Raw genomic sequence first — 17713 nt, 5'->3', positions numbered from 1 at the left:
ATTCATATTCCACTCCCAACAAACAATTATTATTTCTACAAACATAAATACTCATATATGAAAATGGCGATACGTGAGGCTATAATAAACACTTCACGAACATATTTTGCGCCATTTGTTTTTTTCTATGTCTATAATAAATCGTATATGAGTATGGCAAAAGTCGTATTTGGTGCTTTGACAATTCATGAATATATTCATATTAGATCGCAATTCAATTCAACATAACCGCTATTTTAGCCGGTCAAAGTTGCATATTCATCCAAACAAAATCGGGTAGCATTTGCCATGTATGTATATGGCCTCCACTTTTGCATGCATATGCCAGTTAGGCGCATTATATGCCAACCAAATTTTAGGGCACATGATGTTATATATACGGTTGTTATGCGATTTAATGTTTGCTGGGTAATTGTCCTACGTAGCATAATTTTTGAATTAGAGTCAGTTTAAAGCAAACATGGCTCGAAACAGAGAAAAAGTTCAATAATTCTGTCATTGTTGGAATTCGAACATATGCGTAGAAGGATTTTTATCATCAAATATGATCCTCTATCATCTTCTGAAATAATTAGGATTTTTCATATGACAAAAGTATTTTATGATTTTAAGAGGATGAATAAAAAATTAAATTCTTCTTCTATAATCAAAAAACGAAAAATATGGGTATAAAAAACCAATAAAAAAAAATTATTTTTTTGACTCTACAGGATACAGGATTCGATTATATACACTGAAAAGAAATCGAGAACTGTATATAATCGAGTCCGCGCTGTACCTAAGAACCATAGATGTCTCTATCTATTGTAAGGAATAATTGTTTTTGTTTGTTTAATTTTTCAATGATTTTTCTCTTGAATGTACGTTGATAGTAATCGTCAGAGATAAGCGAGTGATCATGGGATTTGGGTAAGAATCAGTAAGATTGTTGAATTATCAAAATTATAAACTTACTCGTCGATTCGACTCTTATTACAGGGTTCATATTTCTTGGCATAGAAATCTCAACTACGTACTAATAAAAATGACGCAAGTAATACAACGTTGAGACGGCGAAGTTCATCTAGGAACGTTGGTGCCATTTAAGAAGAAGAAGAAGATATGTTTCTTTTATTTTATTAAGCGTAACGTCATCTTTAATTCAATACACTCTCTCATCAATTTTAGTTACTCTAGCCAACACCCTTCTGTTGAAGCTGAGAGTTAATTTGGAATTACTTATTTACTAGCTGATCCGGCGAACTTCATCTAACTCAAAATTATTCTTCAAAGTTTTTCTTCAAAAATCAATTTTTCTCGCCGTAACATTAATTTTCGGGCAGAGACGAATACAAAAAAATAAATCCGGTTCTAAACGGACGATTCCTTCCTCGAGTTCTGCGCTTAGCAGCACATTTAGCGTTCCATTTTTATTTTCATAGATAGATTTTTTTCCAAGGATTGTGAGTTCATCGAAAGTTTTTGGCTTGTTGGTGGCTTTTCCGATCGATTATTAAGCTATCGCGAATTCGAGCGTTGTTTGCGGGTTTGAGTGCACTCTTTAACCCAAAATTGTTTACGTCTTATAGTTTTTGAAATAGTTTTTTTCCATGCCAAACCGATATAGTGGCCCTCAGATTTTCGTGAAAAGTGACAGTTTGGTTCCTCATCGCAAAATGTTAGACCCGTATTTTTTTTTTCATTAGCGTGTACATTTCTATTTCAAAATCTCAGAACTTTAGACTACTGAACCGATTCAGATGATCGACTTATAAAATCAAAGCCAATTAGCTATTCTTTTTAGGAAAATTGAAGCTTGAAAAGATTTTTGACTTTATTTCCGTAAATATTGATTATACTTGTATTTTACCATTTACATGGTCTCGGGACTAAGCTATATTTCTTTTATATTTTTTCTTGAAAGCTGAGTTTTTTTCACATAACATATCATAATATTAGAGAGGTTTTTTTTCGTTTTTGAGTTATGATTCTTCAAAGTTAACATGTTTCGAGTTTTCGTTCAATATTTCTATGCGACTGGACCACATCTATGCGACTAGAATCCAATTTTTACGAAAGTGTCACACGGCCCGGTAGTTCAGAAGTTATGAATTTTTGTCATAAAATGGAAAAAGGGAGAATGATTTTTTGGACCATCGGTTAATTTAGAAAAAAACAACTCAACAACAAAAAATAACACATCTTCGAAAAAAGTCATTTTTGGAAAAAGGGGAAAAAGTTTTTTTTTTTTTTTTTTTCTGTATTATAGTGACTTTCAACGCTTCTGGCTGGTTCGTCACTTTTACCTTCCATTTTGGAAGAATGTCGGGAGTGAGAATTGAACTCGTGATCTTGAGCGTGAGAAGTATGGATGTTACCTCCACGCCAGATCGGCTCCGGGGAAAAAGTTGACATTTCGGACCTCCCTAAAATGAAAATGGACACCCTAATCAAAAATTAAAAAATACGGGTCTAATATTTTGCGGTATGGAACAAAACTACCACTCTTCACGATAAATTGAGAAACTGCTATATCGGTTTGGCATGAAATGGCTGAATTTATAAGTTGGTCAAATGTTGGTCAAAGAATGTTATGTAGAAAACTATTTAAATTATGATTTAAAAATATAAAAAAAAATTAAAAACTTACACTGTAAATTTTTTCTTAAATTGTCTTTTTTTATCTTAAAAAAAAATTTTTAATTCTGAAAAAATATATGTATGACGAGCAAAAACAATAACCAACAAGTCATTCATACAACGGAAGAAGAGTAGTTCCACATGAAAAGAGGTTTACGAACAACAACTTTTTCATGCTTCTATGAAACACTACTACTAATGTTTCACTCGTAACATTTCTGTGTGTAAATAATCGCAATTGACACATTTTGTAAACTTTTTTCTACGCCCAAACTAGCGTTGGCAGAGAAAATGCTTTCTGAACAAATAAAAGCACTTTTTTCAAAATGTTTGTAAGTATGGGAGCAGACTTCTCTTCCTCTCAGACTGAGGTTTAATGGGCAAGAAACATTTCTAAAGTGGTTCAACACCTCTCCCAGCTTTTTGAGGGGGTGAGGTGCTGTCATAGAAATGAAACACAAATTTCTGCATAACTCGAGAACTAATCAAGCAAATGGAAACAAATTAGGCATATGGAGATGTTAGGGTACAATAAATGTTTCTATGGTGGTTAAACACCCCTCCCTCCCCTCTAATGGGGATCTGTCATCCAAATGAAACACAAATTACAGGGGGCACACAAACACTAACTTCTGCTTAACTCAAGAACTAATCAAGCACAATTTGGGATGTGAGGGTTTTTGGTTATGAGAAATATTTATATGATGGTATGACACACCTCCCTCCTCTGGAATGGAGAGGGAGTCCCATAATAATATTACACATATTTCAACCAAATATAATCCAACCAAACATGACAATTGAAAATTTTCGGAAAACTCTGAAGGAAAAATGGGAAATTCGGAAAATTAAATTCTCATATATTCTACAATTACATAGTGACAAGTGCTGTTAGGTTAGATTTTCATTTCTAAAATATTTAGTTTTTTAATATTATTTAAAGAAAAGTCGATATTTTGTACTGAAAATTTAAACAACAAAAATTAAGAAAAGGAAACCTGGATCCTTTTCAAAAAGTCGTCTTAACTTTTTTAGATTTCAAGGTTGCTTGAATGGTCTATGTGTTTAAACCCACAGAGTTTCACTGCAATCTGAGATGGTGAAATATAAAAACATCGAACAGATTCTGATTCAGTAAAGATGCCGCTATCGTATGAACCCCGGACAAATTTTTTTGACGTAATGGTGGCCGTTTGAAAACAAAATTGTTTTATTGTACGTTTTTCATGATTCTTTTTTTTTATTGGTTTGTGCGATATAGAGATATATAAAGATTTATTCACATCATATTCGGAATAAAGCCCTTCAATAGAATTTGAGATATCTTGTACGCCAGTTAAAAAAAAATAGTTTCGAGAAAGCCGCGCTTGAAGTTTTTTTTTGCCGTACTAAATTAGTGACCGCATCACTAAAATGGCTGTAAATCGGTAGATAATGATATTTTCGAAAGTCCAATCTAGAGTATATCCTTGAATATCTAAAATTCAGAAACAAATTTCTTTTTTTTTCAAAGTTCTTGACTAAAATACCCCCTTAAGACAATACATGAACCGCGAGTCATTTTTCTACTACCAATCACTAGATTGCGTTCACTTTGTGAAAATATTCCGTTTTCCCCTCTGTTAAGACCTACACATGCGCAGTTTAGCAGCCTTTTTTATATTTCATTCATCATTCGAATTGTAAGGTCATTTCAGTCCAACTTCCACCGCTCACTCGTGTTTTTGTGTATGTAACGGAGGATGTCCTAGATTATTCCAACATCTCTGTATTTTCATTCCTCGTACGAAATACCTCCCTTAGAAATCCCCACTATTTTCCACCTAACCCAAGTTGGTTTGTTTATATGGTTTCCGGTCAGCTGTACATTTTCCATTTTTTTTGTTTTTTGGTTCAACCTAGCTCGCCTGCATCTGCTTGTGGTCTACTTTCGTATCATATACTTCAGCTGTTGGTACGTTTGGTCCTTCTGCTCGGTTTTGATTACTTATTCAAAGGTCTCGGGGGGATGCATGTTGGCCCCAGCAAGACGTGTATAGATGACGTTCTTGGGCTCCTGAAAAGCCGCACTAGTTGTCGGTGGGTGGCATGACTTTCGAGCTTTCGGATGCCGATGAAAGGAAGGGAAAAATGAATAAATCTTTTTGTGTACAGATTGTACGCAAAGCACTATAAGCGGTTGTCGTTTCCGGACTGTGGTGTGTGCGGATGTGAAATTCTGGCATGCGGGGAGTCCAGTATGGAAATATAGTGGATATTTTTAATTAAAGTCACAGCAAGAAAGAATACGGTTAGTTATTTGGTTTTTTATGTTGCCTTTCACAAACACAGATTGTTTGTATATTTTCTATATACACATTTGTAGCTATAATTGACATACTAAGAGAAGACATAACTGGCATAGCAGTGGGATGCAGTGGGAATACTATGTAGACTGGAGCATTATTGCTCTCATTATTGCGATATCTACGATAGGGGAGGATTTATTGTTGTGGCAGGAAAGAATAAATCGATTTCCGATTTTGCAAAAACTGTATTTCAAGTGTTTTTAAAATCCTACGGAGGAGACATATATGACAAATTTACATTTTATCTTAATCTCATAAGACTCACGTTTAGTGTTCTTCTTTCCTTCTCGTGCTCTACTTTCCGACCGACCGCAGTAAGACTATTGCCCTGGGCTATAAACGTAATCACTCTGTTGATGAATTGAAATGTATCATAAAACATACGTGATTACCTTAGCGAATCGCAATGTTCTGCTATTATTGAAGCTTCTCGCACTCGCAATATTGTCGTAATCTGAAATGGTTGGCTTGTAACACTATTTAATCCTTCTACAAATAGGACAGGTCTCACCTTTCAACATATATTTCACTATAGACACTATTTCTATTACTGACTACAATCGACATTACATAAAGGAACTTTCAGCCTCCGTAGGATCCTTTTCAACTTCTGAATTTAAACAATAACCCATACAACATACCAAAACATAATACAAATAAAACAAACCAACACAACTTTGATCGTCATTAGGGCAAGGTAATTATAGATGGGAGCGCACGACACCAAAGGTTCGTAACACTCCCCCCCGTGAACCGAAAGCATAGATTCGGTTTACTTCTCTTCGCTCGCTATGTCCAAAACGGCTAACTTCACTGCTGGACGTTCGTATATACCTTTCGCCGTCTGTACTGTAGCGCTACGCACCTGGTCGCCTTTAAGGGAAGTAGCTATAACCTTGCCTATTGGCCAACAGTTTCTTGGATGATTTGGATCGGCTATAACGACGACATCGCCTACTTCAATTGGTTTAACCTTCTGAAACCACTTTGTTCGTCTGGTTATTTCCGGTATGTAATCACGCAGCCAGCGTCTCCAGAAATGGTTCGCCATTATTTGAGAGATCTGCCAGCCTCGTCGTACTACTGTAGCATTGTCGTCACAAGTGGTGAGTGGTTTTGAGCTGCCTGACGATCCCAATAATAAATGATTTGGAGTTAGTGCCGTATCCGAATTGGCATCAACAGGAACATGTGTCAAGGGGCGTGAATTTAGCACATTCTCTATTTCGATTAACGCATTCCGGAGTTCTTCCTCTGTGAGTCGTTTTGTACGCAGAACTTCGGTTAAATTTCGTTTCACAGACTGAATTAGCCTCTCCCAGGCCCCTCCCATGTGAGGTGAAGCTGGGGGATTAAAGTTCCATTCTGTTTCAGAGCTAGTAAATTCCTCAGCAATCGCGTTTTGATCAATATTTTTCAGGTGTTTTTCAAGTTCTACGGGCTCCCACAAAGTTTGTACCTCTGTCGCTATAAAACGCTCTAGGGGTTCCACGTCGCAACACAAAATTACGGAGTGCGATGATACACGAACTGGTACTCAATGAAGCGGCGACCTCTATGTGAACCGCTCGCACTGTAAGGCACGTTAGCAATACCCCCCACCTCTTCTCGACTCTCCTTCCAATGTTAATTTCAATCGGTCCGAAATAGTCAACCCCAACATGCGTGAATGGTCGTGTGAAGGCAGCTAGTCGGGCGAAAGGTAGTTCTGCCATCTCAGGAGGGTGCGGAACTGCATCCCTATTCTTGCATCGCTGACAGTTCTTCCTGACCTTGGAGAGTGTTGCTCGGAGACGAATTATGTGATACTTTTGACGAATCTCGTTAATAACCGTCGCATGATTTCGATGATGAAACCTATCATGATAGCTCGCAACAATAAGATTGGTGATTGGGTGATCTGTTGGCAGGATAACTGGATTCTTAGTCTCGTAGCTGAGAAATTCACACGCGTTGGCTCTTCCTTTCATTCTCAACATGTCACTGTTATCCACGAACGGACTTAGCTTATACAGTGAACTTGATTTGGGAACGCTAGCTATCGTTCGGGTAGACTTTGCCTTTGTCAAAAGGAGTAGTTCATCCATATATTTATCGCTTTGTGCTTGCCGGAGATTCTGCTCCTCCGCTCTGCGTAATTCGAGGCTAGTCAAAGGTCCAACACTTAAAGGTAGTTTACTCTGACGGAGTTTAACGTTCGAGACAAATCTCACCACGTATGCAGTTACATTCACCAGACGTTGCCACCTCGAGAATTTAGTTGCTTGAATCACTGGATTTGTCGTTTGTTGATGAAATAATACATTAGGTCGTAGTTCTTCATTTGTTGAGTTGTTTTTAAGCAACATAACAGGCCAATTATTTCGACTCTGCCGTAGGAAATCTGGCCCACGGTACCATCTGCTGTTAGGAGTTAAATCTGGTTGACGCACCCATTTAGTCCCATCGTCGGCAACATTAGATCTTGTGGGTACCCATTTCCACGCATTGACATCCGTTGATTCTAGTATCTCTCCTACCCTAGCGGCGACAAATGGGCTATAACGACGATGATCAGAGTTTAGCCAACACAGTACATTGCGGGAATCTGACCAAAAGAATCTCTCTGATATTTTGATGGTAAGATTCTCCATAATAGAATCGGCTAACCTAGTCCCAATCACCGCTGCCTGGAGTTCCAATCTTGGGATGGACATATACTTCAGAGGAGATACACGAGTCTTAGCTCCCACCAGCGTACACTCAATTCTTCCATTTTCTTCACAGCGTAGAAAAACAACGGCTGCCATTCCATTCTCGCTGGCGTCAACAAACGTGTGCATCTGGATGACATTACTGTTGCTGATAGACGTTTCCTGCCGGTAACATCTTCGAACGCGAACATTTTCTAATGTTGGGAGCAGTTCTACCCAGTACATCCAGCTCTCAAATTGTTTTTCAGGGATAGCCTCATCCCATTGTACACCCAAACGCCATACCTCTTGAAGAATGATCTTCAGGAACATGAGAAAATGTGCAATCAACCCTCATGGATCAAAAATGGTCATCAGTATACGGAGCATTTCTCGTTTCGTTGGTCGTCGACATCCGTTCCGAAGATCATGATCCAACCGCGTCCAACAAATTTTGAAGGCAAAAGAATCTGTCGATGTATCCCACCACATTCCTAATACCTTCTCCGCAGCTAATGCAGCTCCTAAGTTCAAATCTTTGGAACCTGTTGGTCTCTCGCAAAGGGCTGATAAAATCTTAGGGGAGTTGGACACCCAATTCCGCATTTCAAACCCACCCTTCGCATGAACGTGCCGGACTGCTCTCGCTAGTTCAATAGTCTCTTCTTCCGTCTCAGCGCTTGCAAGCCAATCATCTACATAGTGGTTTTTCATTATAGCAGCCGCGGCACGCGGGAACTCGACTTCGAATCTCTTTGCGTTTTTATTTTTCACAAATTGAGCTGCACTCGGAGAGCAGCACGCACCGAAGGTCACCTGCATCACAAATGTACTAGGCTCCTGTTCGTCACCTTCATACCACAAAAATCGTTGACATTGCTGATCTTCTTTTCTAATACTAACTTGATGGAACATCTCAAGGATATCCCCACAAATTGCGAATCGATGTTCTCTGAATTTTTGCAGTACTGAGATGAGTGAAGTTAGCTGATCTGGCCCAGTCAGAAGAACAGAATTGAGTGAGGTTCCATGTACCGGCGCAGCCGCATCCCACACAATCCTCAATTTACCGGGTTTATTGGGATTAAAAACCGGGAATATTGGAAGATACCACACACGCTGAGAAGTCGTAACCAATTCACTCTGCGAAACTTTTCGGATGTAACCTTTCGATTGATACTCGGCGATTATGTTGTTAAGTGAATCTGCCAATTGAGGGTTCTTTGTCATTCTGCTTCGAAGACATTTTGCCCGTTTGAGAGCCATAGGCCTGCTATCTGGCAACCGAACGTCATCATAGCGCCAAAGGAGGCCCGTCTCGAAGCGTTCCCCCATGCAACGTGTTAGCGAATTTAATAGTGACAAAGCTCTCTCGTCTTCATTGGAACTGAACGTATGACTTAACTTCGCTATTCCTAAGCTATCGAGAGAAAAATAGTCTTTTACAGCTTGTTGCAAAACTCCATCACAAGAACATATGTGGTAGGTATAATGTACCATATTCGTAGACTGCTCCGCGGGCATAACTCCAAAGACCGTCCATCCCAAATTGGTTTTCACAGCAATTGGTTCACCCTGTTGCCCTTCGCGACTGCGTCTAACTAGGGTGATGTTGGCGTGTTTCAACCCTATCAGGATGCGAGGACGTACTTCGTGATAGGAATTTATTGGTAGACCTGACAAGTACGGATGTTTCCTTTGCAATTCTTCCATGTCGAGGGATTGATATGGCAGTTGTAGTTCCCCTACAGTTCTTACCTCACGGAGATGATACTTTTTACCTTCACACCCAGATATGTCCACCGACACAATTTGGGAGTTCGCTTCGTAACGGTGTGTACCTCCAGTCCATCTTAAACACAGGGGACTGACCGCTCCGAATAATTCAAGATCATCCGCAATTTGCTGATCCATAAGTGTAAGGGCGGAACCGTCGTCAAGGAATGCATAGCATCGAATATGTTTCCTAGCTCCATACAGCTCTACTGGGACGTAGCGGAACAATCCACCGCTCGAAACCGTTTGGTGCGTGTGAAGGTCATGTTCTGATTCGCGACTCGATTGGCTGTTTGTTTCGTGAGATATTACAAAGTCTTTGTGAAGCAATGGATGATGCTTGAAGGTACATCCATTTTTCCCACAAACTTTGCCACTGCAGCCTCCTCTGTGTTGTTTGAGGCACCTTCGGCATATTTTCATCCCGCGTGCTATAGACCATATGACAGTCTCTCGAAGATATTACATAATCCGACGCTTGTGCATCCGCCTTTGCACACTGGGCATTTTTTATGACGTCTGTATTCGAGCCACGTGGCAGCAATTCAAACGGTGAAGAATTACTCGACTTAGCGTGAGTAGCAGCGGCAACCCGCGCGTTATGTATTGACTCACCGATGGACGATCTTTCTTCAACGACAGCGGGCTCTTCCGAGTGTGCATTTAGGAAAACTTTACCCTTATGATTGCTGTGTGGTTCAGTAACTGCACATGCATCTTCGGCTAACGTATAGATCCATTTATTGAAAATTGCTAAATTGACTTTGCTCAGTGTTCTCTGATACCTTGCCCAATCAAGTTTCAGGGATGATGTCAGTTTGTTGATTAATTCGTGGAGTAACGTAACATCTTTCATATATTCCTTCGTTCCACACGCGTCAATAGTGGCACACAGATTCTGTACCGACAAGGCGAAATCTATTAGTCGATCCAGGGAGTCTCCCTTTATTGGAGGCATCGCCAATATTTTCTCCTCAAGACATCTAATTATTGTATGTGGTTGTCCAAATCGTAGCTTGAGCGCTGCTATTGCCTTGGAAACGGTTGAGGGGTGCATGAGGAAGCTTCGAACAGCGGCGAGAGCTTCGTCTTTCAGGCAGTTTCGTAGGCGAATCATGTTTTCTTCGTCTCTGTACCCACACATTGTCGTTGTACTCTCATAGGTGGAGAAAAACATTGGCCAATCGTCGGGATTACCGCTGAACTTTGGCAAATCGCGTGGTACAACCTGGCGGGCGGCAATCTGCTCGCGAGTGATTCTTTTTTCGGAGTGGATTGAACAACGAAATGTACGAGATGTATGCGGAACCTCCACGCCTACTGGAGTCGATCGCTTAGGTGGATTGAATTCAGATTTACGCTGATCCTCACCTGCTGACCTGACAAGTTATGTTGACTTCCATCTTCGCACGCCTCTTCGCCTTTGCCTGATATCGCTGCATCATTATCGGAATCACATAAATCTTCGTCACCATGAGCTTCTCTATCTGCAGTATTCATCGCCTGGTCATCGTTCAACCATTCTTTCACCTTCACCATTGAACTAGTATGTGGCACACCAGCGGATTTCGTTTCTGATTCTATTTCAGCTATTTCTTCTAATACACTGAATTTTTTCTCTATTAACTCTCTCTTTCGCCTTATTTCTTCCTTCATAAGCGCCTCTTCAGCCTCAATTTTCTGGAGTTGTATTGTCAACAATGTCTTTGCCGACTTTTTTGATAACCCAGAAGTCACCGATCCTTCTTTCAACGACTTTCGAGATTGTTTCTGGTTCTGATCGTGTAATTCCAGAAACACATCACCAACCGTAACCTTCTGTTTAATGTCTTCTTCCTTAGTTTGGAGTGGTTTCGATTTCAATACAGTTTTCTTTTTAGCGCCTAATGCATTCTCCTGCGAACTTTTTGCTGACTCACATTCCGTACAAATCCAATCTTGGTGCTCTATTTCTTGTGAAACGCCCACACATGCAAAATGATACCAACCATCGCAATTGTCGCATTGTACCATTCGACTATCATCCTCAGAGTTACAGATACGACAGTTATTTTCTACAGAGGGTGGAGTACATTTTTCCTTTTCAGATGTTCCAGCCTTACATTCCGTTGTGGCTGCGCCACCAGTTGCAAAGGGAGTATTACCACTTAATAATAATTCATTGGATTCTTGTTGAGCTTCTTTATTTTTCTTTTTATCAACGCTTTTTATCGAACGCTTACCTACTAAGTCTAAGTTTACGTTTGCAGTTTCTCGGTCGGACATCCTTATAAACGATTTTAAAAAATGTTGTGGCAGGAAAGAATAAATCGATTTCCGATTTTGCAAAAACTGTATTTCAAGTGTTTTTAAAATCCTACGGAGGAGATATATATGACAAATTTACATTTTATCTTAATCTCATAAGACTCACGTTTAGTGTTCTTCTTTCCTTCTCGTGCTCTACTTTCCGACCGACCGCAGTAAGACTATTGCCCTGGGCTATAAACGTAATCACTCTGTTGATGAATTGAAATGTATCATAAAACATACGTGATTACCTTAGCGAATCGCAATGTTCTGATCTAACTGTGGTATACTATTATTGAAGCTTCTCGCACTCGCAATATTGTCGTAATCTGAAATGGTTGGCTTGTAACACTATTTAATCCTTCTACAAATAGGACAGGTCTCACCTTTCAACATATATTTCACTATAGACACTATTTCTATTACTGACTATAATCGACATTACATAAAGGAACTTTCAGCCTCCGTAGGATCCTTTTCAACTTCTGAATTTAAACAATAACCCATATAACATACCAAAACATAATACAAATAAAACAAACCAACACAACTTTGATCGTCATTAGGGCAAGGTAATTATAGATGGGAGCGCACGACACCAAAGGTTCGTAACAATTGTAATGACTGACTGTAATGAAAAAAGTTCCGTACATGTTATACAAATAATTCTGGACTTACATGTATACGAAGCATGTGTATCAACATGGCATATGTTGTTAATTATTCTTATTGTCTCTCGTTGGTAATCAGCATATCGGAAGCTTCTGGTCATATTGAAGTGATTTCAAAAATTATATATAACCAGCTGACCCGGCAAATTTCGTTCCGCCCAAAATTTATTTTTCGTTATCACATCCACGTTTTCTTACTAAGCGCACGTTCATGGGTCCAATCGCAGAACTGTTCATTGATATCTTCTAATCTACCGTTTAAAATTATCTTTAAATATAAAATTTCAGTACTTCTACCAAAACTCGACATTATAACAGATTATTTTCAGACACAACTCTCGTGCAAGATTTTTCATCCACTTGCAAATAACATGTTTCTCCGTTAAATGGAATAAATGTTTGATACCGAAAATATGATAGAATAAAGACAGCCCTAAATCGGACAATTCCTTTCTCGAGTTTTGCTGTTACCAACATATTCGGCGATCCATTTTTAATTATATAGATAGAAGACGATATAGGAGTGCGTTTTATCACATTAAAATCCACTTCCACTTTCGAACGAAGATCAATTTCGTTAGCGCAAACATCAAATGAACTAACAACGCTTGTCAATATGTAATTGTAGAACATATTCGAATTGAATTTTTCGAATTCTTCCCATTTTCCTTCAGAGTTTTCCGAAAATTTTCAATTGTCATTTTTTTTTTTTATCTTCGCTTATTTTTCGTCGGCCTATTTCCGCCACTTTAGTGCCAATCACCGACTCAATTGTCATGTTTGGTTGGAATATGTTTGTGTTTCATTTGTATGGCAGGCCATACAGGCCGCGGTTAGGGAGGGGAGAAGAATGTCTAACCAATAAGATACGTTTATTGTACCCTAAAACCTTCACATGCCAACTTTGGTTTCGTTTGCTTGATTAATTCCTTAGTGATGCAGAAATTTGTGTTTCATTTGTATGGCAACCCCCTCTTAGAGAGGGGAGAGGAGTGTCTAACCACCATATAAATATTTATTGCACCCTAAAACCTCCACATGCCATCTTTGGTTTCGTTTGCTTGATTAATTCCCGAGCAATGCAGAAATTTGTGTTTCATTTGTATGGCGGCCCCCCTTAGAGAGGGAGGAGGAGTGTCTAATTACCATAGAAATATTTATTGCACCCTAAAACCTCCACATGCCAACTTTGGTTTGCTTGATCAATTCCCGAGCAATGCAGAAATTTGTTTTTCATTTGTATGGCAGTGTCTAACCACCATAGAAATATTTATTGCACCCTAAAACCTCCACATGCCAACTTTGGTTTCGTTTGCTTGATTAATTCTCGAGTAGTGTAGAAATTTGTGTTTCATTTGTATGGCAGTCTCGAACTATCATAAGAACCTTCCCCGATCCCAAAAACCCCTACATACCAATTTTCATGTCGATCGGTTCAGTAGTACTCGGAAACCATAAAAATCAGACAGACAGACAGACAGACAGAAATCCATTTTTATATATATATATATATAAGATTCTTAAAAATACAAAAAAAACACTAGGAGCAAATATTATTCTTCAAGTCTGTCGATAATGGAACTATGGTTGCAAGGCAATTTCTTATATGTATAACTATAGAATCAATCATTTAAAGTTATAAAGTTATTAAGTATAAAAAAAATATTGAAATTTAGAATTTTTTTTTGTGATTTAGAGATTCAGTTCTACTCTAATTCATATTTAAATGTGTTCCTACGGCTTTTCTAGATATGTGTGAATTTTTTCAGTTTTTTTTCAGTGTTGCGCGGTACAAAAATATTTTTTATATATTTGCAAAGGATCTGGCTGGGTAAGGGAGTAAAAAGCTCCCCCCCCAAACCAAATCACCAGTTGTATGGAAAACATTGTATAGGGTACTAAATAAAACATTTTGGCAGTAGATCCATATATTTTAGTCCTTATATGCTACACCATAGGATCACAATGCTCGGCCACATGTCGCGAAACCGGTCAAAACATACTTGGAAACGCTGAAATGGGAGGTCCTATCCCACCCGCCGTACTTTCCAGACATTGCTCCATCCGATTACTACCTTTTTCGATCGATACAACATGGCCTGGTTTATCAGCACTTCTCCAATTTTGATGAAGTCAAAAATTGGATCGTTTCGTGATTAGTCGACAAACCGGCCGATTATTTCCGCGAAGGGATCCGTGAATTGCCAGAAAGATGGAAAAAAGTTGTGACTAGCGATTGGCAATACTTTGAATATTAAATTTGTAACCATTTTTGCAGAATAAAGCATTATTTTTTGAAAAAAAACGAAGAATCTTACCGGTACTCCTATTATAATGCAAGCTGCACTCCAACCCTGTATTGAGAACTCCAAAAAATGTTCGATTGCTCTACAGGTACTATAAGTTTATTTGGACACAATTTAGCGATTACATCTAATTATTGTCGTTCATGTTCACTTACATGTTCGGCTGGGTGTTCAACACTGTCCAAAAACTGATAATGCTCTTTACGATGGGGGTAAATTTAATTAAACTTATAATGAAAATTATAAAGACCATCGAATTTTCCACTACGAAATGTGCCTCTCTTTTTTCTCTAATGTCGATGTGTAAATATGCTATCGTTCCAGACCAGACGAGGCGCCTGAATTCGAGTTAATGTTAATGATGTGTTCACTCTTCACCCCAGAGCGAGGCAAAATTGAATACACAACCCGTCCGTGGTGAGCGGGTTTGGCACGTCACTCATCGTCATAGCTGCTATCGTCGTTAGCATCATCGGTATTTAGCCATGTGAACATTTTCCGGAAGCAACTTTATTGGCTAATGAGCACGAGAGCATGAGTCTTGGGAACACGAAGCTTCATACTTCCTCTGTGGGAACAATCAAGAGCAATGACACAATTTTCCGCACGGATGTTTTGTTTGTGTTCAGATTTTAATGAAATTACTAAAAGTTTCCAGCATTGGGTGATGTAGATTCATCTTCGTGTGAGAAATTTGCTAAAATGTAATTTCGACAGAAAATTTCATACGGTAGCTAATTGGAGTAAGCATTCGGCGCCTTGCTATTGAATGGATTTGCAGCGTGCAGGGCATTGGAATATGCAGCTCATTAGATCGATTCTTTCTTGCAGAATCGCTAACTTGTACGTGGTGCTGCCATACAAATGAAACAAAAATTCCGCATTACTCGAGAATTAATCAAGAAAATCAAATCAAATTTGGCATGTGAAGGTTTTAGGGTGCAATAAATGTTTCTATGATGGTTAGACTATCCATCCCCGTCTCTAAGCGGGGCTGCCGTACAAATGAAACACAAATTTCTGCATTACTCGAGAATTAATCAAGCAAATGAAACCAATTTGGGCATATTGAGGTTTTAGGGTGCAATAAATGTTTGCCATACAAAAGAAACACAAACTTCTGCATAACTCGAGAACTAATCAAGCACAATTTGGGATGTGAGGGTTTTTGGGTATGAGAAATGTTTCTATAATGGTTGAAATATGACACAGGAAATGGATTTTAATGTGATAAAACGCACTCCTATATCTTCCTCTATCTATACCAATAAAAAGTATCGTAGAATGTGTTGATAAGAGCAGAACTCGAGGAAGGGAGTGTCCGATTTATGGCTGTCTTTGGTCTATCATATTTTTTGTATAAAACATTTATTCCATGTAAAGGAGAAACATGTGATTTGCAAGTGGCTGAAAAATCTTGAACGAGAATTGTGTCTGAAAATAATCTGATATTATAATGATGAGTTTTGTTAGAAATACTAGGAATTTCACAGTAAAAGATAAATTGAACGGGGGCGAAAAGAAGATCAATCAATGAACAGTTCTGCGATTGGACCCATGAACTTGCTCATAGTGAGAAAATGTGAATGTTTGAAGGTATTGATAACAAAAAACAAATTTTGGGCGGGACGAAGTTAGCCGGATCAGCTAGTAATTCATAAACAAATGAACACTACCGAGATGTTCTGTTTTTATTTGTGTGCCGTGTGAACTTTAAACCGGCAGGACAGAAGTTTCCATTAAAACTAAGCTCAACCTCGATAAGTTTTCTCGCTGAAAACAACATAGCAACAGATACTTTTTCTCGCTTTTACACGATGTATTTGGAAAGTTTTTTCCCGTTGTCACATCTGTTTGAGATTGTAACATTTTCCAATTGTGCCTTTCCTTACGGTAGGGATTGAATTGAACAACCATTGCGATGGAGGAAGGACAATAAATCTCCCGATATTATCATGGTAATGTAACATGAAATCCACAGTGGCTGTCTTTCGGACACTTTTCTGTAAGTCTTCCCGGTTGCAAATGTTCATTTTGTGGAACACTTTCGAACAGCTGAATTTTGTGTTCGATCATGGCTCTTCCTGAAATTGAAATTGGTTCACTTACGAGCAGAGATTTACCAATGTAGCACTTGGCTACATTGCAATGCAAGTGCCGTTTACATCAACGACGTTGGGCGGAAAAATTTTCACCCCAACCATTCCCTCGTCCTCTACACAGAATTCTGTGTTCGGTGTGCGGTTTTCTTGCTGCTATCTAGAAAACTTGGACTCATTTTCAATATCGCAGTTTTACACCTCATTGTGCTTGTTACTCAGCAGTGGAATTTGTAATTTCCGTTTGCCGATTTCTCACACAGTGGGTAACATTCATTTTGATATATATAATTTTTAAATTTTGTTCCTGAGTGCTTCTATAAAAAAAATTAGATGTACAAGTATGACGTTCGTTGGAAACATAAAACATACTGCTACTTTATTAAAAGTATGCTCCATCGGAAATCACAACCTTGGCCCAACTTTCAGGTCATTTTGACGTATACTACGATGGTGGAAGTCTGGTTGTTTTGAAACGATCCAGTTATTAAGCCAATTCTTGATTTCTTCATCAGATCGGATCAATTCTTCAGAAAGGACTGACGTAATGGCATTGTCTGAGGAATATGACTGATGAGAAAGACAGCCCGATTCTGTATTCTGGCGTATTTATGCTGTAAAATTATCTTGTCGTGCCTATTCTTCCATTTCGGTCATTTTTTCTTCAGTGTTCTGTTCCAAATCGTCCAAATCATTCTTCTAAATCGTTTAAACCCCATATGCTTACCGATAGAATATATTCCTTGTAAACTTCGACAAGCAAACGATGACTATCATCTGCGTTTATCCGTATACGGTCGAGCCATATATTTGCGTTTATAGGTTTTTTAAAATGTCTCTTCGTTCACAATGCATCGCTTCTCGGATACGTTGCACGTTTAGATGAAAGGTGAGATCTTCGAAGTAAATAAATTTTCAAATCTCGCACTTCAT

The 17713-nt window shown here is 38.7% G+C and overlaps 2 protein-coding genes across 4 annotated transcripts; both read right to left on the bottom strand.

Annotated features, from left to right (window-relative positions):
- Positions 1–4814: 4814 nt before the first annotated feature.
- Positions 4815–8524, bottom strand: LOC129778195 (uncharacterized). Of its 3 annotated transcripts, none has more exons than XM_055784939.1 (3): positions 5360–8524; positions 5233–5300; positions 4815–5175 (listed from the first exon to the last, which is right to left on the bottom strand). In XM_055784939.1, the coding sequence occupies exon 1, from the start codon at positions 7970–7972 to the stop codon at positions 6395–6397; it is 1578 nt and encodes a 525-aa protein (XP_055640914.1). In that variant the 5' UTR covers positions 7973–8524; the 3' UTR covers positions 4815–5175; positions 5233–5300; positions 5360–6394. The 3 variants fall into 3 exon arrangements, with proteins under 3 accessions (XP_055640914.1, XP_055640915.1, XP_055640913.1); XM_055784940.1 differs by having other exon boundaries at positions 4815–5300; positions 5360–5421; positions 5479–8524; XM_055784938.1 differs by having other exon boundaries at positions 4815–5300.
- LOC129773142 (uncharacterized) lies at positions 7994–11680 on the bottom strand. The gene is made up of 3 exons (XM_055776716.1): positions 10737–11680; positions 9766–10674; positions 7994–9704 (listed from the first exon to the last, which is right to left on the bottom strand). Exons 1-3 carry the CDS (start codon positions 11678–11680, stop codon positions 7994–7996), a joined length of 3564 nt encoding a protein of 1187 aa, XP_055632691.1.
- Between the last annotated feature and the right edge of the window lie 6033 nt (positions 11681–17713).

The sequence above is a fragment of the Toxorhynchites rutilus genome, chromosome 3 (genome assembly GCF_029784135.1).
Source record: "Toxorhynchites rutilus septentrionalis strain SRP chromosome 3, ASM2978413v1, whole genome shotgun sequence".
Classification (NCBI taxonomy): Eukaryota; Metazoa; Arthropoda; class Insecta; order Diptera; family Culicidae; genus Toxorhynchites; species Toxorhynchites rutilus.
This window is presented reverse-complemented; position numbering and strand designations above follow the sequence as displayed.

Bases quoted from the DNA above. Each gene is read 5' to 3' on its own strand.
- LOC129778195 (XM_055784938.1), bottom strand. From the start codon at position 7,972: ATGTTCCTGAAGATCATTCTTCAAGAGGTATGGCGTTTGGGTGTACAA.
- LOC129773142 (XM_055776716.1), bottom strand. From the start codon at position 11,680: ATGTCCGACCGAGAAACTGCAAACGTAAACTTAGACTTAGTAGGTAAG. The intron at 10,675-10,736 runs GTAGGCGTGGAG...CTCCGAAAAAAG, and splicing joins CACCTAAGCGATCGACTCCA to AATCACTCGCGAGCAGATTG. The intron at 9,705-9,765 runs GTACCTTCAAGC...CGAAACAAACAG, and splicing joins AGTTTGTGGGAAAAATGGAT to CCAATCGAGTCGCGAATCAG.